The 21,527-nt window shown below is 54.5% G+C and overlaps 1 protein-coding gene across 2 annotated transcripts in view; it reads right to left on the bottom strand.

Annotated features, from left to right (window-relative positions):
* Positions 1 to 2,593: 2,593 nt before the first annotated feature.
* AHNAK (AHNAK nucleoprotein) overlaps positions 2,594 to 21,527 on the bottom strand; it is a 74,994-nt gene continuing 56,060 nt past the window's right edge. For both annotated transcript variants that reach the window (XM_053659174.1, XM_037126640.2), the window contains one exon: positions 2,594 to 2,881. Coding sequence is in view for 1 of the 2 variants with exons in the window: in XM_037126640.2 (XP_036982535.2) it covers positions 2,874 to 2,881 (8 nt within the window). In the remaining variant the exon portion in view is untranslated. The remainder of the gene's footprint in view (positions 2,882 to 21,527) is intronic.

The following is a 21,527-nucleotide window of genomic DNA, read 5'->3' as shown; positions in this document are numbered from 1 at the left end:
TGGTTTTTTACAAAGCGAAGGCAAGACCCTCTACGGGGGAAAAAAGATTAGGACTCACTTTATTTTGATATTTGCTCTATCGCAGTGGTCCGGAACCAAATCCGCATAATCTCCAAGATCTGCCAGCATTATCCTCATGTTTGCCAAATATCAAACAATGATTTCATGCTTTGGCTTAAAATCCTTCCCTACCACCACTCTCTCGCAGGGATGAAATCCAGACCCCTCCCCCGGCTCTGGAGACCCTCCGGGAAGAGGGCCCTGCCTCTTGCTCTGGCCTCAAATTCTGCCACTTCTTCCATCCACCTCAGGGGGCAGCGGTGCACACAAGGCTTAGAAGCAAGCTTGTCCTCCGAGTTAGGCCGGAAAATTCTCAGACGATGAAGAGGGTGAGGCATCCACGGGAAGGACCAAGAGCTTGTCTCTCGCTGGAAGAAACTCAGCCACACCCTGGACCCAACCAAGGCGATCGGGGAGTCATGAGGGGCCAGGACTAGAATGTGGGTGGGAGCTAGTAAGTGGAATCTGGTCCAGTGTACTGTACCCACTGGATGTACGGAAAGGGTAGGCGTGCCAAAGAGGCCGGATGGGAGCAACGGGAGGGAGACAGGGGGGCCCTGAGCAGGGAGAAGGAGCAACAGAGGGGCCATGGACAGGGAACCTTCACTGGGCACCCTTTCAGCAGCCCCTGGTTCTAAGTCTGTGCTCACCACCCAACCTTCGTGAGGTTTGTCCACAAAGGGAGAACACGTCTGTCTGGCCCACACCAGACCCTCGCATTTCTCATGAATAAATGTGCTTCTGCTCATGGATGTCATTGCAAGAGGTGAAACCCTTCTCATTTTGTCCCCAAAGCAGGTCCTCAGGCCACAAAGCCACGAGACAGAGCGTGGTGGTGCTGTCTCAGATCACCCACACCCCCCTTCTCCCACCAGTCCCAGGCACACGGTCCGTGGAAGAGGGGCTGAAGCCAAGAAAGGAGAGCGAAGGCGAAACCTGATGCCACAAGCCCAGAACAGGTCTCGGCAGGCAGACTTCCTTCCTCAAGTGACAACCTGCGTTACTATGATTCACACACCTTAACATTTGACACAGGCAACAAATCTGTGCCGTTCACACCCCCACACCTTTGCACAGGCTGTTCCCACTGACTGAAGTGCCTAAAGACCCAAAGTCACTTAAAGACCCAAACTCCAGCCTCTGTCACCTATGCAATATTTGAGACACGCTTATACTAAACAGTAATTCATTATTTATCTAAAATTGAAATTTAACCAGGCATCCTGTATTTTCACCTGACAACCTTAAGATTCCTTCAGCACTCAGCTCCTGGGTGCTCCCCACTCTGCCTTGGTGCCCGAGGCCCGGGGGGCTCTCTCTGCCTCCGGTCACAACAACCTGGGCTCCTCACTGCATCTGCCTCACTGTGGCACATTTGCTTATTATAGCTGCTTCCGTCTCTAGAACGTGATTCCCAGGTAGGCATGATCCAATTCTTTGTTCTCTTCCACCTCATTGAAAAATCATTTAGACAACCCAAATAGTCAGGGGACTGGTGTAACTCAGTGGATTGAGCTTGGGCTGCAAACCAAAGGGTGGCCAATTCAAGTCCCAGTCAGGGCACATGCCTGGGTTGCAGGCCAGGTCCCCAGTAGGGGGCACTAAAGAGGCAACCACATACTCATATTTCTTTCCCCCTTTTTCTCCTTCTCTTCCCCTCTGTCTAAAAATGAACAAATAGGACCTTTAAAAAAAAAAGGAAAATCCAAATAAGCAAAAGGAAAATACATCGCTGGCGGGCTCCGGCACAGCAGGGCCTCTAGCAGGGAAGCTGGAGGCACCGTGGACACCAACGTAGATTAAGCGCACATTGCGGAACTGGAGACCCTGTTATTCCGTCCCTGGCTCCCAGGCGGGGCCGCATCAGTAACGGAGCGTCCCCGAGAGACAGCCCTGGCTCCCAGGGATCCGCCACCACTCCCCGGCCAGCCCACTGCAGGAATGCACATGCTCACAGACAGGAAGTTCCAACCAAAGTCAACACGTCCTGAACAGTGCAAAATGTGTTCTTTCCCATCGCTCCCCTCTTGCTTCTTGTTTCTGACGAAGATGAGAGCAACTGATGGAACGGGACTCTTTTTAAACCATGCATCCATCTGAAATGTGCTCATGTCACGCGTGATTATTTTGTAATTATATCGATGTCGATTCATGTTGAATATTAACCAGAAAAGTATCCTTTGATGTCTGATATCAGGGGTCAAGCAGTTCTAGCTGTACCCCAGTGACTGGTAACTTTGGGGAAAAAAATATGCCTAAAGAAATGTGTTGATGGGCATGTTAAACATAACACTTTCGTTTCTGTGGACCAATGAAGGAGAAAGAGAGGAGAGAGAGAGAAAGAAGAAAGATGGAAAGAAAGGAGAGGATGGGGAGAATGTGCCGAGGTTCCCTCCAGCCCCTCAGAAGCAGACGTCACACACCGACTCTGAAAACTGAAAACCAGTGACCAGAAGGCCCCCCCCTACTGCCAGCTCTCCCGGGACTCTGACAACGCCAGAGAATGGAGCGGAGACACCCCCCAGGGCTGATCCAGTGTATGTTTATTAAGTGCACGAGTGGAGGACAACCTGTTACAAATGTCAATTCCCCCCAGAGGTGAAGGGCAGCACCAGGCAGCACTCCCGGGCGGGCGGCTCTGCCTCCCGCGCCGGCTGGGGCTCTGAGAGCTGCCTCGTGCAAGGTGTGCCACGGGCTGCAGGTGTTAGTTTGCTCTGGCACAGCAACATATAATTTCCCATTTTTAGAACAATGCTCCAAAGAACAGTCACAAAAACAGCCTTCCGAGGGGGCGGTTTTCTTCCTGGCCTTGGCTACAGTCCTGTAAAACAACAATAACAAAGAGGTTTTTATTGAAAATACTGTTTGCATCCCTCCCCAACATGGGGAGGCTGTTTGTGAACTCTGCATGGGCTGCAGGGGCCTGCCCTCCCTTCTCCTTGGTAGGACATCTTAACAAACTCCGGCCTTTGGGAGGGGTGGATTTGGACAGGATTCTGCCTTTGGAGCGGCTTGCCACGCCCCCCGCTGTGCGGTTCCCGTGTGCAAAGGGGGGAAGGAAGCTTGGAGGAAGGCCCTCGGAGTGCCCCTGACAAGTCTGAGACCAGAAGAGGACAATGTGTTCTTGAGAGCTTTCAATGAGCAGACCAGAGAAAGTGAGGAGTCAGGAAAGGGTGACAGGCAGCCCCTTAAGTCCCAGAGAGCAAGAAATTCCTTTCACTGTCACTTCCAAACTGACTTGCTCTCTGCCTCCCCATTTCTGCTTCTATCATAAACTCGGGAAATGGGCTTCAAGGCTCCGGGAGCCGTTCCCCGCCCCGCCCCATCTCCCCAACCCTCCCTCTTTGTGCTCAGTGGGACCCCATAGGGCTCTCCCTTTCCAGCTTCACGGTCTGCAACTTCCTACATAAACCTTAGCCACCAACCACAGTGGCCAATGGCCACCCCAAAGTCCCCCTTTGCTAAGTATCACCTTCTCCCCTCTTCCAACTGACAATGACCTGTGACTAACCCCTACCCATTTTCTTAAAGATTTTATTTATTCATTTTTAGAGAGAGGGCAAGATACATCAACATGCAGTTGCCTCTTGAGTGTCCTGTACTGGGGACCCGGCCCGCAGCCCGGGCACATGCCCTGAGTGGGAATCAAACCAGCAACCCTTTTGCTTGCAGGCCAACACTCCATCCACTGAGCCACGCCAGCCAGGGCTAACCCCTACCCATCCTTGAAGGCCCTCACATATACCCCCTTGCTGACCGACCTCACTGAAAATGACCTCCCCGTGCCCTCCTCCACCGCAGCTCTGAAAGCCTGCCATGCCTTCAGTGCCTCTACCGTGTGGAGAAACCACTCGCACAAGCGCTCTTTCAGAAGTGTGTGGAGCCCGAGAACAGGGGCCTGTTAGGAACCAGGCCGCACAGCAGGAGGTGGGCGGGGCTGAGCCCGCAGAGCTTCACGTGTTTACATCATCGCCCAAGCTCCGCCTCCTCTCAGATCAGCCGCATCCACAGGTTCTCGGAGCCACGTGAACCACGCTGAGAACTGCGCAGCCGCGAGACCTGTGCTGTGCACCTTCGTGAGGATCCAATACCTGATGATCGGAGGCAGAGCCGAGGCAGTGAGGCCAGCGCTGGGGCGTGGCTGCAAACAGGGATTATCATGAGCAGAGAGAGTCGTAAACCCATCGCTTGCAGACTCCTAGCAAAACCCTATCAGTGAGTGGCAAGTGACAATTAAGCTGCATCAGGTGGCAGGCTGTAAAGCCATCTCTCCTCCCCACCTGACCCCCACCCGGGTCCATGAATAAAATGTCTTCCATGATACCCATCCCTGGTGCCAAAAACGGCTGAAGTCTGCTGCTTTAGAAGAGAGAGAGGTGCCATAGCCTCTCTCAGAGACTTGGAAGGAATCGGGCATCAGTAATGTGGAAGCTTTGACATTTAACATTGCCTTTTACTCAGCATTTGCTGGGATCCCAAGGCTTAGCTGGGTTCTTATGCGTGACCCCGCAAGTACTCACCCTGAAACTGTGAGATAAGTACCACAATCTCCGTTTTACAGCCGAGGACACACAGGTTTTAGGAAATTCAATAACTTCCTGAGAGCCTCAGAGTTCCCCTCAGTGGCCGCACCGCTGGACACCCCCTCAGCAGTGTTTGGTCGTTCCAGTAGCTCCACACCCTCAGTGACACTTGGTACTGTCCCTCTGTTCGCTTTAGCCATTCTGGCGGGTGCACAGTGGCACCTCCTTGTCACTCTGACTCATCTCCCTGGTGAGTAATGATGCTGAGCGCTTTTCCACAGTGTATTTGGCCATCCGATAGGTTCTTTGTGCGTGCGAGGTCTTGGGCCCCGTTTTTACTGGGTCCTTTGTCTAGTGGCTCTTCCTCTGCCCGCTCTGGCCACGACTGCTGCGTCAGATGCGTGTCCTGCAGGTGCTGTCTCTGTGGCTGAGCCTCGTCCCTTTGTGTGTCTAATGGTGCTTTGGACGAAGACACACTTTTCGTTTTGATAAAATCCAGTTACTGAGTTTTTGTGCTTTCCGTGTTCTGTTTTAGAAATTCTTGCTCAGCCCCAAGGTCATGAAGACATTCTATGTTCATTTCTTTTAGCTTCATTTTTTAATCACAATTTACATTCAGTATTATCTTATGTGCATTTCAGGTGTGCAGCGTAGCGGTTAGACAGCCGTGTGTTTTACAGAGTGTCCCCCAGTATTTCCAGCCCCCACCTGGCACCATACGGAGTCATCACAGTATTCCTGGCTGTATTCCCTGTGCTGAACTTCGAACCCCCCTGACTGTTAGTTTCTTTCACTCTTGCTTTTAGAGTATCTTCCTCTGGAGTTGCAGGCAACAGAACCAGGCAACTGAACCGATTTGTTGCTACTTCAGTTCAAGCAAAGGTCTCAGGAAAACTCGCCCTGCCTGACTCGATGAGGCTCCTACAACAATGCCCACCTGAGTCTCCGACCATCCAGCCCCGTAGCCCAGGGGCACCTTGCGGCTCCCCCACACCCACCTGGACGCACACCATTGCAGACTGGCTGCACTGCTGAAATTCCACAGGGGAACCCTGAAAGACCAGTGGGCGGGGCGACATCCTCCGCAGTGAACCAGGAAGGAGCGGGCAGCAGAAATCCCCCCATGCTGGTTTGGACTCCCAGGCCCTCGGCTCAGGCTAACAACCCCAGCTTTGCAGACACTTTGCAGACACTTCCTTCCCCATCCCAGCAACTCCTCCTCCTCCGCTTTAACAGCTTTCCCCAGACATCTTCTTCGCTCCCTGAATTTTCTCTTTCATCGTCATTCATCCAACCATTCACCATCTGTAGGACACCCATCACGCGTTTGCCTTCGAAACCTTTCTTCCCTGTCTCTCCTGCCCCGAAGCAGGCTTTCTCAGCCTCTGCACTACCAACAGTTTGAACCTGCTGTGTGTTGTGGGGCCTGTGCTGTACACTGGGGGGTGCACGGCTCTCCCCACTTCTCCCTTCCTTCCTACCTTTCTTCTCCTGTCAATGAAGAGGCCTGGGGGGCAAGTGAGCGGGTGGCTGGGAGGTGAATCATAGCTCGAAGGGGCCTTAAATACAATCAACCCCCTCATTTTACAGATGAGGAAATAGATCCAGAGAGGGGAGGGAGAGGATGTATCAGAGCCGTATATGTGGGGAGGGCGAACACCAGGCCAAACAGGAAGTTGAAATTCCAGGGCCTGAGGCAGAGTTTCCAGGCTCCCCCCGCCCCACCCCAGGAACCTGGGATGGCTTCCCACAGCTCCTTTCTCCCTCCAAGCCATGAGTCCCATTCCAGGAAGGGCCCAGGGCTGCTCAGATGGAGCAGCAGGCCCAGATCTGACAAGCCCCCAGGACACGCACGCTGGGGCCACCCCGGGAGCCCATTCCAGAGCCTCCATTGCCCAAAGATGATCATGGATTCCAGTGGGGACGTTTCATACTGACTCTTACCGTGACCTCATCTTAGTTCAGTCCTATAGTCACGAGGAAGAGGACAGCCATGACACTTGGCTGCACCTGTCACCGTGAAAGAGGTGGGGAGCAACAGAAATCCGTGGAGGGTGAGAGGGGGCCTGGGGACCTTGTCTGGCGGGGCCCTGTCCCCAGGCAGGCAGGTGATAGGACCCCCAGTGGGGCTGAGAGCCCTCAGCCAGGATCTCCCGAGTTAGGGTGGGTGTTAACCCTCATGGAGCACTTACCACGCACTAGGTCCTGTTCCAAATGCCGTATAAATTTGCATGCTCAGTCTGTCTTCACCCGCCCTTGGAAGGAGATAGCCATTGTCCCACGCTGGACAGGCCGGTACAGAGCCAGGAGCCCTCGGTCAAGCAGCGGGGTGCTCTCCCGGGAGTGTCTTTGATGGGGCCACAGTCAGCACAAAGCCCCCCCGCCCTTTGCTTCTTACCAACACCAGGATCACCCCGACACCACCAGCAGACACACACGGAGACCCCTCGTGTGCAAAGCCTACATTGTGAACACATGTGAAGCCTTGGGTGGCCTCCAAGGTTTGGGTGGGAGATGACGGATTTATTTTTAACTCTATTTTAACTTAGGAACCTGTCATCCTTGTTAGAAAAATTCGAGGTTTCATTTATGGCAGTCACATAAAGGTTTCTCTTTAATTCAATGTAAGGTTTTTAGAATAAATTCACTTACAAAGAACTATCGGATGAAGAGTATGCGGGTGTGGCAGAAAGAGCAATGGTGGCACTTGAGTGACTTAAGCCACGGGCAGCCCTGCTCTGGTCTCGTCACGTCTGAAAGACCCTTCCTGGGCCTCTTCCAGGCCGAGTCACCCGCTCACCTCCCTCATCCCCGCCGGCCACTCTTGTGGCACCCTACTCAGTAAAACCCTGCAGACTCGAAGATGGCGAACAGCCCCAAGGCCTCTTCCTGCCCCTGCACACCCGGGAGTCGCTCGCTTTCCCGTTCTCTGCTTTCTGCTGACGAACGAGAAGCGAGGCTGATCAATGCCCTGAGATCCAAGGCTAGAGGCCAAGTTCGAAGAAAGGAATGAGGAAACCCCACCCCAGCCCTTGGACACTGTGCTGGGCCTTCTGCCCCCGGCTGGCCTCACGAGGCCCTGGCTGGGGAAACGTCAGCCCAGGATCCTCCGCGGAGCGTGCCTCCCGGATGCTGACCTGTGGTCTGGACTGGGCCTGGCCTGTGTGTTCAAAGACCCAACACTGTCCCCCTGCTGTTGGGGACACAGTGGCGTGCAGTGGCCTCATGGCCCCATCCTAGAGGGACTCCTGTGGGTTCCAGGGCCCCCTCCGCCCACCCAGCCCCAGTTGAATGAAGGCAGCACGTGAAGGAAAGTCCTTCCTTGGTAAATGAGACAGTTTAAAAATTAGGCTCGTCAGTGAGATGGGGGTGGACCTGCTCCAAGACCCAGGGATAGAACAACAAACAGAACAGCCGAGGTTTGAAGGGGCCACCAAATCCCACCAACCCCAGTGATCTGCAGAGGACACAGGAGTCAAAGGCCACCTGCCTGGCCATTGTATCCTCTCGGGCACCGCCTTCCCTGCAGCTGGCCCGGTGCCCGCGAGGAAGCCCAGGCCCCATTCGAGACATTGTTCTCTCTCAGAAGAGGATCTCGAAAGCAGAAGGAAATTAGAAACCACCACACAATGAATATCAGATTCTCCTTTCTCCTGCGGCGCCTGCCAGGAGATTACGCTGACCGTGTGCCCCACCCCGCAGCTGCTTGGCGTCCAGGATGTCCCTCCGAGCTGCGGGGCAGGGCTGGTCCCAGAGGTTGCACTTGTTTTCCCTGGATTCCCAGTGTCCGTTGCCTCCGTCCAGCTATTCAGTGAGGGGGCAGAGACCCACCTGAGGCTTCCTTCCCACAAGGCACAGCGCAGACTAGCTCCAGGTGGCCTGTCAGCACCTGACTGCGCAGGGCCCTTTGCCAAAGGCTTCACTCACTGATGGCCCGTGGACACCCCTGAGGTCCGGGCCACCAGCCGACAGCCAGGACTGATCTGACGGGGGCAGCTCTGGTAGGGCCTCATGACCCTTCTCCTCGCTTCTTACCAACATCAGCCTCCCCCAGTGACTCTGTGGGACAAGCACAGAGACCTCCGTAGGTCAAAGCCCAAGGAAGAATGTGACCCAGGAGAAGGTGTGTCCATTTCAGAACTTGCACCCACGAGAGGGCACGAGATGTGGGGGAAGGTTAACGGGCTTTGAGGCGAGAGAGACACACGGACAGTCAGTGGCTAAGAACCTTTTTTTAAAAATGCACTTTTCTTCTGTCAGGGCTATTATTCATTTTAACATAATGTTGTGTTTTCTGCCTCCTACGTAAGTAGACACCAGTTTTAAATGGGGCGTATCGAGCTCATGCATCTAGTCAAACTTCTGTTTGCTTTTCGCTGCATCCATAGCTACCATCTGGATAAACAGAGGAGAAAGGTTTGGCTCCCAGTCCTCCTAGCTGGGCCTGATGCCATCATTCCCCAAAACAAAGGAGAAGAGATGCCAGAAGTGAGGGACCAGGGCTAAGGATGAAGGAGTACACTGTTCCGTTTCAGGGGGTTACGGAGCAGGGTCAGATTCCCCAGAGAAGGGTGGGGGACGGGGCCAGAAGCCTCGCCATGGTTCCCTGTGAGGAGCCAGCAGATTTTATAACTGTGGGCTGAGAAGGGAGGGGCTGAACCACCACACACGGCCCAAGCCTCCGCAGATGACGCCCGTGAACGCCAGCTTGTACGTGGTGGGCCTGGACCTGGGACCTAAGTCTTCTCTGCCCAGTTCAGCCGGGGCTCTCCCACTCCGCCCTGCCACCCACGAGCTGCAGGGTTTGGTGGCTCTGCGCTGTCTGCTAAGTGATCTGCACCCTCTGTACAGTATCGTGTAATAGCCACTGAGCCACCCCTGCCCATGCTCTGGGCGGCTGCATTTATCTGAACAAGGAAACCCAAGGATCGGCCCTGGCTGGTGTGGCTCAGTGAACTGAGCATCAGCCTTTGAACCAAAAGGTCACAGGTCTGATCCCAGGTCAGGGCACATGCCTGGGCTGCGTGCGAGAGGCAACTGGCCCGTGTTTCTTTCCTTCTCCCTCCCTCTAAAAGCAAATAAATAAAATCTTAAAAAAAAAAAAAAAAAAGAAAACCCAAGTAGCCTTCCAGCGTGCAACCACACGAACGTGACCTGTGTTTTTCTGTCTGTTCTATCAGAATGTAAAAACAAAGGTTAACGGAAGGTCAAGGTCATTCAATCTCTAAAGGAGCCCACCTTCACACAAAGGAAAGTGACAGGACTCTTCGGCCCTGCTGGGCATCTTCACCCTCCCACCCCCTCCCATCTCAGAAGGCAGCTGAGTGTCCTCAGAGCAGCCTGTCACCTCTCCTGCACTTGATACCAGCCGGTTTCGTTCAGGGCCAGGAACCGACTGGCTCGTCCTGCTTCAAAACCTCTGTGCCCTCTCTCTCCTGCTGGCTCCTTTGGCTCAGCCTATCCACCTCCACCTTCAGGTCTGCCCCAAACTGAAGACTCCGACCCTTGCGTCTGCCTCCTGCGCCCCAACACTGTCCCTTCTCTCCTCTTCCCTTTCACACCTGACTTCCCAGTAACTTACCTTCACTACCTGCATCTCCAAGTAAATCCCTAGCCCCGGGCTGTGTGCAGCCCAGGCAGCCACTCCTGGGGAACCAACCTCCCAAGGGCCACAGACAGTCTATAAGCATCAAATCCAACAGCCAGTTCTCAAGAGCCATCCCATCCGGCCTCCCTGCATCAATTAATGCAGCAGAGAAACCCTCCTCCCCGTGAAAGGGCCCGGGCCGAACACTGTCATTGCTTCCTCCTTGCCATTCCCCTGCTCCTCAGCGGGCAGAACCGCAACTTTGTTCAAAGACAGGAAAGAGATCCTTTTATGTCAGCAAGATGGGCACACGCCCTGGCCCAAGGGCAAGCATGTGTCCTTTCTGACCAGTAGATTATAGGGGAAGACTGGGTGGGACCTTCTGGGGCCAACCCCTCCACCATCACCCCAACCCCCCACCAACGAGAGGGAGGAGAATACACGCCCCACACTGCTCCTGGTTTCCTGTCCTTGAACTCAGTCACGTGAGGATGTGATGCGTGAAGCTGCAGGAAGTCCAGGAGGACCTCAGAGACAGTGACCGGAACTTTGAACATCCCTACTATGAAGAAAGGACCAACAGTTCTCCTGTCAGCACTTCCATTGGACAGGTGTGCTGTTACCTGCAGCCAAAAGCATCCCCAACTGGTGTGTGCCTCCTCTCCTGGTTACTGACACTACCCCCCTGTCCCTCATCCTCAAGTCTCCTTGACAGCCCCTCTGCCTGCCCCGTGAACATCTGTGTTCTGCAGGCCCTCTGCATGGGCCATCATTGATGAGGTGTGTGCCTGTTTGGCCAGCCGACACACACCTCGTGGCGCCTGTGATGTGCCAGGCTGCCCCTGCAGAGCTGGAACCCTGGTGACAATAATCAAGGTGACAGACAGAAAACGTCAGGCTGAAACCGGTGTGTGCTCTGGGTGAAATGCCTGGCTGCAGAGGATGTAGAGAAGGAGGCGGCCCTGGCTGGTGCAGCTCGGTGGATTGAGCACGGGCTGTGAACCAAGTGGTTGCCGGTTCAATTCCCAGTCAGGGCTCATGCCTGGGTCACGGGCCAAATCCCCAGTGGGGGCCACGTGAGAGGCAACCACACATTAATGTTTCTCTCCCTCTCTCCCTCCCTTTCTTCTAAAAATAAATAAATAAAATCTTTAAAAAAAGAAAAAGAAGAAGAAGAAAAAGGAGGACCCTCCTTCAGTCATGGGCAGGGAGTGACCAGGGGCAACGCTGAGACTGAAGGCCGAGAGAGAAGGAACCAACCACGCAAAGGCGAGGCAGAGCGTTCGGTCGGTGGGAGCGGCGGTGCGGCACGGGGAGGCCCGAGGGAGGGAAGCCTCGATGTGTCGTGGGGACCACAGGGAAGCCAGTGAGGCTAAAGAGAAGGAAGTGACAGGGAAGAGGGAAGCCAGGCAAAGCTGAGATCCACTGCAGAACCTTGGGTTGTTGGGGTTTTTTAGACTTTATTAATTTATTTTGAGAGAAAGGAGAAGGGAGGGAGAAATGGAGGGAAACATCAATTGGTTGCCTCTCGAATGCTCCCAACTGGGGATCTGACCCGCAACCCAGGCATGTGCACTGACCGGAAATCAAACCGGGGGCGCTTCAGTTTGTGAGACAATACCCAATTCATGAGCCACGCCGGTGTGAAGCTTGTAAGCCATGAGAGGGTGGTTTAGTTGGAAGTCCTTAGGTAAAAGGATTCACAATCAAATCTGTGTTCCTCAAAGACCCCTGGGGCTGGAATCTGGAGCTAGGGTGGAAGAGGGGAGGCAGTGTGGACTCAGCCACCCAGGTGAGAGACGGGGGTGGCTGGACCTAGGAAGGTGGCGGTGCAGGTGGCGAGAGGCGATGCGTTCCTGAGGCAGAAAAGGTGGGACTTACGGAGCAGTGGGCTGCAAGGGGTGAGGAGGAGGAGGGAGGCGTCGGGAGGATGCTCCGATTTTCTAGCTTGCATATGAGCACGAGTAGTACCGCTGAGCAAGAGGGGGACACAAGTTCCGGAGTGAGGGGCCAAATCATTTCTGGAGCTCCATTTTGGAAATACCGTGCTGGACACGCCCGAGGGACAGCCAAGTGGAGAGAGCGAGGGTCAGGGGAACAGCCGGGGCTGGGGCTCAGGGATCTGGGAGTTGGGCAGCTGTCAGGGGATGGACCACACTTGGCACCTGGCGAGCAACAGGGGCACAGCCACGAGGCCATTCAAGTTAGAAAGAGTATTTATTGTTCACCCCCCGCTCCTCTCCTCATGGGATTGGACAGTCATCTCCTGTCACTCCTAAATCGAAAATATCTCCTAAAACTGCTGTCACTCTCCATTCCCAAGGCCAGGGCCCTTCGCCTTGTCCCCCGGGCGGTCGTCACCAGTCTCCCATTGCCCCAGCTCAGCCAGAGCCAAACCAAGACCAGGGAATGAGGGAGGCAACCTCAGAGAAGCAGCTCGTGGGGCCGGGCGGGAACGGGGTCACCCTGACCTGAGCTGAAGAGGCCTCGGTGACAGAGCGAGAACCAGGTGCTCACACTGGTAACCACGGCAACGGGGGAGGATACAGGAAGCCGCCTGTGCAGCACCCTGCTTTGAGCGGGGTAGCTTCATTTGCCCAGCTTCCTCATGCGGCCCATGTGGTTTCAAACTTAAAGGTACCACCCAACACCTGGCATGCCAGGGGGCACTCTCTGAAACAGATAATAACAATAACAAACAGAGACACAGCTAGTGTTTACTGAGCACATACAGTGTGCCGGGCACTGTGCCAAGCACTTGGAATACATCCCCCAGCGGAGGAAAACCACCCTGTGGTGTAGCTGACAAATGAGGGCAGTGAGGTTCGGGGAGGCTGCAGAGCCAGCTGTTCACAGAGAGGGCTTTGCTGCCGGCTGGAGGTGGGTTTGTCCCAGTTCTGCAGCTACAGGACCGGCTTTGTGGCCTCGCCCAGCCTCATCTGTAAAATGGGATTACATGAGATAGCTCCGGTGAGTGCATTTAGCTAAGCCTGTCACAAGGGAAGTGCTCAGCACTGAGCATGTCATGCTGCCATCAGGACTGTGCTGGAAAAACAAAGTCAGCCCTGCCGGGCGTGGCCCCTGGGTTGGGCGTGGCCCCTGGGTTGGGCGTGGCCCCTGGGTTGGGCGTGGCCCCTCCAAGCCACTCCTGTCAGGGCCCAGGCCTGGGCTTCAGCCGGGCCCCCCCTCCAGCCCCTGTGGGAGTGCCTGCAAGAGGCAAAGACGGGATTGGGATTGACGTTTCTCTAACACAGGGATGTTTCTCTCCCTCTCTTTTCCCTCCCTTCCTCTCTGTCTAAAGATAAGTAAATAAAATATTTTTTAAAATAAAAACAAAAGTGCCCTGGCTGGTGTAGCTCAGTGGATTGAGCACGGGCCTGCGAACCAGACAATCATGGTTCGATTCCCAGACAGGGCACATACTGGGGTTGCAGGCAGGTTCCCTGCAGGCCAGTTCCCAGCAGGGGGCGCACGAAAGGCAGCCATACATTGATGTTTCTCCCCCTCTCTCCTTCCCTTCCCCTCTAAAGATAAATAAATAAAATCTTTAAAAAAAATAAAAATAAAAACAAAAGTTAGCTCATGTCATTTCCCTGTAAGAAAACTTCCAGTGCCTCTGATGGGGGACTGAAATGTTGGAAACATTTCAGTTTCAGGTGAAAGCTAATAAACTTAGTCATCAATGTATGAAACAAGGTATCGTTCCAGGAACTGAAGGTAGGACCCACCCTGACTGCAGGAGACCATCAGCACTCCCACCTTTGTGCCTCAGGGGGACTGCAAGCAATGAAGATGGTATCTGAGCCCCTGGGCTCCAGGGTGAGACACCCAGGCCCAGGACAACTACAGAGAACTCCGCCGGGCACACAGATGGAAGACTGCTGCAGCTTTTATCTGATGAACTTTTCCCCTGAAGTCCAATCCCCTTACCTACACTTTTCTTCTCTTTATAAAAAGGGTCAATTGAAAATGGAATTTAAGACAGTTTGTTGGGTATGAACAGTTTCTGCTCCCACCCCCCCAAGAACAAGGATGCCCTGGTCCCACGGGTGGCCCACCCACGCCCACTCTTCCTCTAGCCACCCAGTGCCACTCGCTTCCTGAACAGACCCTGAGTCATGACACCTCCCGAGCCTCTGCTCTTGCTGTCCCTGTACCCAGAACCCGCAGGAGATGGGAAGGTGGTATCGGCAGGAAGGCCCAAGGGCCACGGGCTGCAGGCCTGTGGGACTTTACCAGCTGGGACATCTGTCTCTCTATTTGCATCCTGGGCGCCTGGCTCAGCAGCAGACACTCACTGGGTGCTGACTGAAGTACAGTCAAAAGCTCACTGTACTTTTCTAAAGCGGTCATTGGTGAAGGTTGGTGGAGAGCCCCGTTCAAGATCCCAGAAAGAGCCCACGTCCCGCCGGGGCTCAGCGGTACCACCTCCATGTGCCAAGGACAGGCCTCAACGCATCTCTCCACCAAAACTCCACAACAATAGTGGGGGGCAAGACTTCAGCTGAAAGAAAACCAGCGACGTGTACACTGGAGGAACACAAGCCCAGGGCCAAATGCCCATCAGAAAAAAGGCTGCCCCCCCCCCACACCCACCTGTCGCTTCTCCCAGAGCCCGGCCCCAGACGCCTACCACGTGCGACCCCAGGTTCCCGCCCAGCCAGCCACATGGCCGTGGCCGGGCGGCTGCTGGACGGAAGTGGTTGCCTCTTAACACTTCCTTCGGAGACCAAAACCTTTTAGTCTCAAAACGAAAATTAATCTCACAGGGTGGATGGCGCTTCAGGGCCTGAGACAGGTCCGCAGCAAAATATTCTCTTTTTGAAGAATTTCATTTCTTTACTTATCAGAGAGGGGAAGGGAGGGAGAAAGACAGGGAGAGAAACATCCATGTTCGAGAGAAACATTGACCAGTTGCCCCTTTTATTATTATTGTTACTATTGTTCTTTTGCAGTTGTCCCAATCCTTCCCCCACTGCTCCCTCCTGCCCTGCCCACCCCCACCCCCCACGACCCCCACGGTCAGGCCCCACCCTGCTGTCCACGTCCATGGGTCATTTATACATGTCCCTTAACAGGACCCCTTGCCTTCTTTCCCCCTCCCCTCTGGTCACTGTCAGCCTCTTCCCTGCCTCTGGGTCTACTTTGCTCATTTGTTTGTTTTGTTCCTTAGGTTCCGAGAGGCCTGCGGGCAGATCGCAACCCTACTCCGAACAGAAACAATGACGGCTTCCGGCAGGTCCAGCACTTCACCTTCAGGGTCTCGTCTTGTCCTCAGCACAACACTATGATGCAGCGGCCTTAGCGTCCCCATTTCTAGCAAGGGGGAAACCGAGACCAGGGAAGAACGTTGCATAAGTGGGGGAGCCGGGACGGACGCCGGCAGCCCCGCTCTGGCACTTGATGACCACTGCCGCCCCCAGTGCCCTTGGTCCAAGGGAAACCACCACCCTCAAGTCCGTTTGGGCTGAGGAAGTTGAACAAATGGGAAGAAGAAGAAGAAGAATTAGGCCTAATTTGCTGGGTACTTAATGAATGTGTGTGAGGCGCACAACTCAGAAGTGAGGGAGCAGAGCTCCTGGCGTGGCTGCACCTGCTCAGGCCAGAAACTCCAAGAGGGCGTGAGCTGGCTCTGTTTCCTCCATCGCTCCAAACGCAGCATGTCCCTCAAGGTGTGGTACCGGATTCACCGGCCCCAGACTCACCTGGGGGCCTCTATTAAGTGCAAATTCTTAGTTCCCACTCGAGATCCACTGAGTCTGACTCTCCAGGGTGGGGCCCAGGAGTCTGCATCTGCCGAGCACCAGCCCCCCGCCACGACACTGAGGTTCACTAACCTGCCGGCTCCTTCATGTAACCATGGCCCGTCCCATTCAGGACGCTGTCCAGGTCCTGGCGTGGAACGCGGCTGGGGAACCAACCATCTGGTGGGGACTGAGGGGTTTCCTGGGACATGGGACTTCCAGTGGTAAAGCCAGGACAGTCCAGGACAGACCAGGGTGGCTGGTTGGCCAAGCCCCAAGGCTCACAGGTGACAGAGATTATCTCCAAAGTGGTCCACTTGGCATTGAAATGGTGCTGGACCGCACCGCAAATGTACTCAGAGCTGAAGTGGGCGTGGGTGACATTCTGGGATTTCACAACCCGTCAAAGGGAAAAATGAAGTCAGACCGCAGGGAACTGACTCAGGGGCTCTGGAAAAAAGTCCAGCTTCCCCAGTCTGCCTGCCCCCCTGCCCCCGCCACCCCAGACCTACTGTGGCCACCCACCCTGTGCCTGCCCTGAGCTAGCTGCTCCCCTTGGGATCAGTGGGGTCACCCCAGAGTAGAAGGAGACCATGAAAATCCCGGGCATCAGACCAGAAAGGCTCCTGGAGATCAAACAGGCCTGGTTCCTCGATGCTCAGCTGCGGAAACTAGGTCCCAGAGGGCCAAGGCACCGGAAGGGTCACACGGCTAGGCAGCCAAAAGGAGACTCTCGACCGCCATATAGTTCAACACAAGCCCTCTGCTGGGCAAAAATGCCAAGAGCAGAGCGAGAAACCAAAAATACTCCCTGGGGGGAGGGGGCCAGGCGCACGGACGGGTCAGAACAAGGGCGGTGGGAGTCCCAACCCCGCACGTCACAGGTGAGGACACTGAGACCCACAGAGGTCGAATCTACTTCCTGGGCTACGTACAGGAAACCACTCCTGCGGGTCACCCAGGCCTGTCCACAGCGTCTACGGAAGTGGGCACTGCCAACACCTGGGACGACCTGCTGTGCCTGCGTGAGAGACTCTGGTGACAGTGTCCACAGAAAGGTGGGACTAAGGCACCAGCAGCTGGAACCGAAGACCCGGACCCACAGACACGCAGCCGGCGGGGCGGGGGGTGGGGGGCGCTTTCCCGGATAGAGAGTCATCGTAAGCAGGAGTTACTCAGGAACAGGGGGGTGACTTTCACCTTTGACTTTAAACAGTTTTGAGTTGTATAAAATAAAAGAAGGCAAAAGGTGTAGCCAAAGAAAGACCCTCGGACACGGTGGACAATGAGGGGCTGGCCTGGGGGAGGGCAGGGAGGGGTTGGGTGGGGCAGGCAAAGGGAGAAAAAGCAGGGGCAACTGTAATAGCATAAATAATAAAATATCATTTTTTAAAAAAGGAAACTAGGTAAAGCCACAAAAAAATTGAAAAGAATTTGTTTTTTGTGGTATCTTTATAAAATGGTAAAAGTGGGCAAAAAAAAAACACAAACCCTTTCTTTGGAGGATAAGGAGCACAGAGCCAGAGGCCAAGCCCCGAGCTTGGAAGCGGACAGGACCGCACCTCCGCACAGCTGGACCCCACGGCCTTTAATGACATTAGATAAAGGACCTGTCACACTGAATCGAGAGAGAAGGGCGACCCCTCAGGCCCGCAGAACTAATTTCTAATAAGTAATCTGTGATGGGAGAAAAAGACAGAAAACTGTACTTGAACAATTTTTAAAAATTAAAAAAAAAAGATAAATTAAAAAAAAAGTATTCTGCGTCATCCCTCACTGAGAATTGGAAAACATTCCCTCCAAGTGACAGCCCCTGACAAAACGGGAACAATCCTCCAGGCACTGCTGTCCCGTGTTTGGCCGGCCGGCCAAGCCCTCCGGGAGCGAGTGAGTCATTTTACAGAGCAGGATTTCCTGAATCGCTGAAGGTGAAACCTTTAAGTGACAGACATTTAAACTTCTAAATAGAAGTGTCTCTAAAACAGTCTGTCCCCTCCTGCCATTACCCCAGTGGAGGGGGCAGCCTGGGGCCGGCCCACCGGGAACTGCTCTGATGTCAGTGCCTTGGTTCAGCACCCTCCCCACCTCAGTCCCGGCCCCTGCCCACCTTCTCACGCTGCACGGCCACCACCCTGCCCTCCATGTCACTCGCCGCTGGTGGCTAGTCCAGCACCTCAATCCTCCCGGTCACAGTTATTGAAAGCTCAGCGGCCACGCCTGCGGCTCAGCAGTTTTCTGTCCCTATTTATTAAAGCTACAGGACTGGGAACTAGGGAAGAGCCATAGAATTGTGCAGCAAGTCATCACAGCAACGACACACAATACTTCCGTCTACAGATGTGATGAGGTCCTGACGCGGCCAGCCCAGGCTCTTCTGGCCATGTTTTTTAATGACGAAACTAAGATTTACAGGCTAAATGAGCTTTCAGAAGGTCACCTGACCCGTACTCAGTAGGTGGATCATTTGAATTCAGGTCTTCGAACTCCAAGTCCACAGACGTGGCTGCTCTTAAATTGTCTACTTTGATTAAATATCTGTCATCTAACATCTGCCCCCCAAAATGGGCAGGATGGGTAAAACGTGGCGACCCAGCTGAACTCCTTTCACATGGAGATGGGCAGAATCGAGCCTGGCAATGACCTTTCCTTTCCATCAGGGTTAAACCGTTGCTGGTGCAAATCACTGTCCCTGCTACTCACAGAGAAGTGCTGGGTGAGAAGGAGCCGCGGAGCTGTCCTCTGCAGGGGATGGGAGGAAGGGTGGCCTGGTCACAAGAGTTTGGACCACGTGACTGAACTGAGAACTGTGATCATTTCCAGGGGTGTCCAACTTTTGGCATCTCTGGGCCACACCGGAAGAAGAAGGGCCGTCTCAGGCCACACGTGAAATACACTGTGACACGCAATCACAAAAAAAATCTCATCATGTTTTAAATAAATCTTCGATTTTGTGTTTGAGCTGCATTCATAGCCGGCCCGAGGGCTGCGGGTTGGACACCCCTGGATTTTAAACAGAGGCTATGACGAAGCAAATTTACAGTGTAACTAAGATAAGGAAGCAGTTTCACTACTCGGGATAATAAACTGTTTACAAACAACATGCCTGTTCATTGTGGATCCAAGTTTGTTTTCAAAAGACCCAGTTTGCTGGGTGGCTATGCAAAGCCTGGGTCCTTTCTCATGGCCTCCTTTAGTGCATTCACCGTGTGTCCTTGAAATTAACATAACTGCATTTCTTTCAAAGAAAATACTTATCGGACCATCAAACTTTCGCAGTGACCTCCTTAGAAAGCATCTGCTGTAAACACCTTAAACTCTCCGCGCCTCTGGCCTCCCCCATGGCTCGCCCGGCATTCCAAACATTCATCCCGGAACACTCAAGCCTCCGGACACAGAGGCGAGAATGTCAGACGGTGTAATGGGTTTGAGAAAGAGAGGTGGGCGCTCGCTCGGGCAGTACCCAGCGTACCCTGCTGAGAGACATGCCATGCCGCCTTTCATCCATACACCACGGTGGCCCAAATTTGCCATTTTTCCTGTGAAATTGTTGCTTACAGGTCACTCCCTTGAAGTCCAGTTCAATTCAACAAACGCTTCTTGAAGCTGGATCTCGAGCCAGACCCAGCATCAGTGCCTAGGGCTCTAAGAAAGGGCACAGCACATGGCCCCTGCCCTCCAGAACCTTGTTCCGTTGGGGGATAAATGTATGCATTATACTGATTATATTGGGATTACACTCACAGAACCAGTCCGTAATAAGAGCTATGGTTGAGGGAACTGGGTGGGAAAAGGAACAGGTCATTCCAGAGAGGGAGACAGGTTAGGGACAGAGCAGGTGACACGTGAAACCACTTGAGTTCACAAAGTTGACGGCACAGGGAAAGCAGGACGCGCAGTCCCTCCAGGTGTGAGTGCTGGATCTGAAACCAAAAACGCCACGGAAAAACCTGTGGGGCTTCCAAAATGACTCCCGCAACTGGACCTCTGGTTCCTAGCTGCCCAACCCACAGAAAGAGCGAAGCATAAATCGCAGCTTACGAACCCATCCAACTGCATTGTCCCCCAGCCACAGCAAGAGGCCTGAGTGCTGAGCGCAGGGCCCGATGGGTGGCCGTCCCCGGTGGGCACGGTCAGTAATTTTGTTAATGGCCGTGGACATCAGATCTTTGTCTCCGGCCAAGCCTTGCCTCTCATCTCTTCATTCTTTCAGGGAATAAACAAAACTTCTAAAGAGCTGACCTGTTCACCATAATCCCGCGCTCACCCAGCTGGTGGATTCGACAGAATAAACAGAGGACACCAGATGCTGCTGCACTTCCTCCAGACCCACCCCGCCCTGCCCTTCACCCCAGATGCCTGCTCCACCTGGGGTCCACCGCGGCCAGCTGAACGAACGTCCGACCTCATTTACACCAGCACAGGGGGAGGATCTGTGGGGGCAAGAGCTTCAGCCTCCTGCAGTCACAGGGAAGAGGACAGGGGTGCTGGCCCTGGCACCCTGGGGAGGTGACAGGCCCGGCAGGAGAGCTTCTGACTGCCAACACTGTCCATGCCACCGGAGAGCAGAGGGTCTCAACAGCGACACGTGAACGTTTGCATTGGATACATTCTCAGGTGTGGGAGGCCGCCCTGCACATGGCGGTGTGTTCAGCAGCATCCTGGCATCTTTGGCGGTTCCAGCTGCTCTGGCAAAAACGCCACAGACAGGGCGGCTTGCACCACAGAAACCTGTGTCACGGTTCTGGAGGCTGCAAGTCTGCGATCGGGTCCAGCTCCACCCCAAGAGGAAAAAGTTAAGGACCTCATAAGTGTGGAAAGGTGGCTTCTTCTTTCTGACACAGAGCGGAAACTTGCAGTCTAAGTCGGAAGAGGGAGCATCATCTTTTACTCATAAATGCGTCACTCGCACATGTAATGTGCACACCGGCATCTGCCCGGCTGCCCCAGCCTGGGCTGCAGGTTGGAGCCATCTGACAGTAATAACAGGGATGTCATTGCCTCTCGCCTCGGACAACTCTGATGAGGTCCCAGCCTTCTCCCAAACCTGCCCCCCTGAATACACACACACACACTTACTCCTGAAGTCCTCACACAGCTGCTCACATGTCCTCCAAAGCAGGCTCCCTCCATGGGAGGCCCACCGCCCACACCCCACTGCTGGCTCAGCTGCCCGAAGGCGTCACGACTGCCCCTGGACCCCCACACCAGCCCCCGGCCTCGGGTGCCAGATCGCTGCCTGCTGCTGGGCAGGGCTGCACCTCCTCCCCGACCACAGCCTGTGAGGGCACTGCCACTCTGCCGGGCACTGTGTCACCCCAGGCACTGTGCTGCGGCGGCCGTGCATGAAGGGCCAAAGCCACGCTGTATTTCCTGGGTTCTCGGTGTACCAAAGACACCCCCCCCCTTCCACGCCCAGGTGGGAAAAACATCTCTCTCTCTGCCTCTGGCTGAAGAGTGCGAAAGTATCATCTCTCCTTCCCATCACCTTACAGAGACTGTGGTAAAACCACCCTTCCCTGGTAAGACCCGGAGCCCCTCGTCTCCACAGGACTCACAGGTGGGACCCCAGGAGGGTCCCACATCAGGCTGCGGGCAGAACCATCCTCCCCCTCC

Source organism: Artibeus jamaicensis, unplaced genomic scaffold, assembly GCF_021234435.1.
Source record: "Artibeus jamaicensis isolate MK-2021 breed Jamaican fruit bat unplaced genomic scaffold, CSHL_Jam_final scaffold_614, whole genome shotgun sequence".
Classification (NCBI taxonomy): domain Eukaryota; kingdom Metazoa; phylum Chordata; class Mammalia; order Chiroptera; family Phyllostomidae; genus Artibeus; species Artibeus jamaicensis.
Note: the sequence above shows the minus strand (reverse complement) of the source record. Positions and strands in the feature narration are given on the sequence as shown.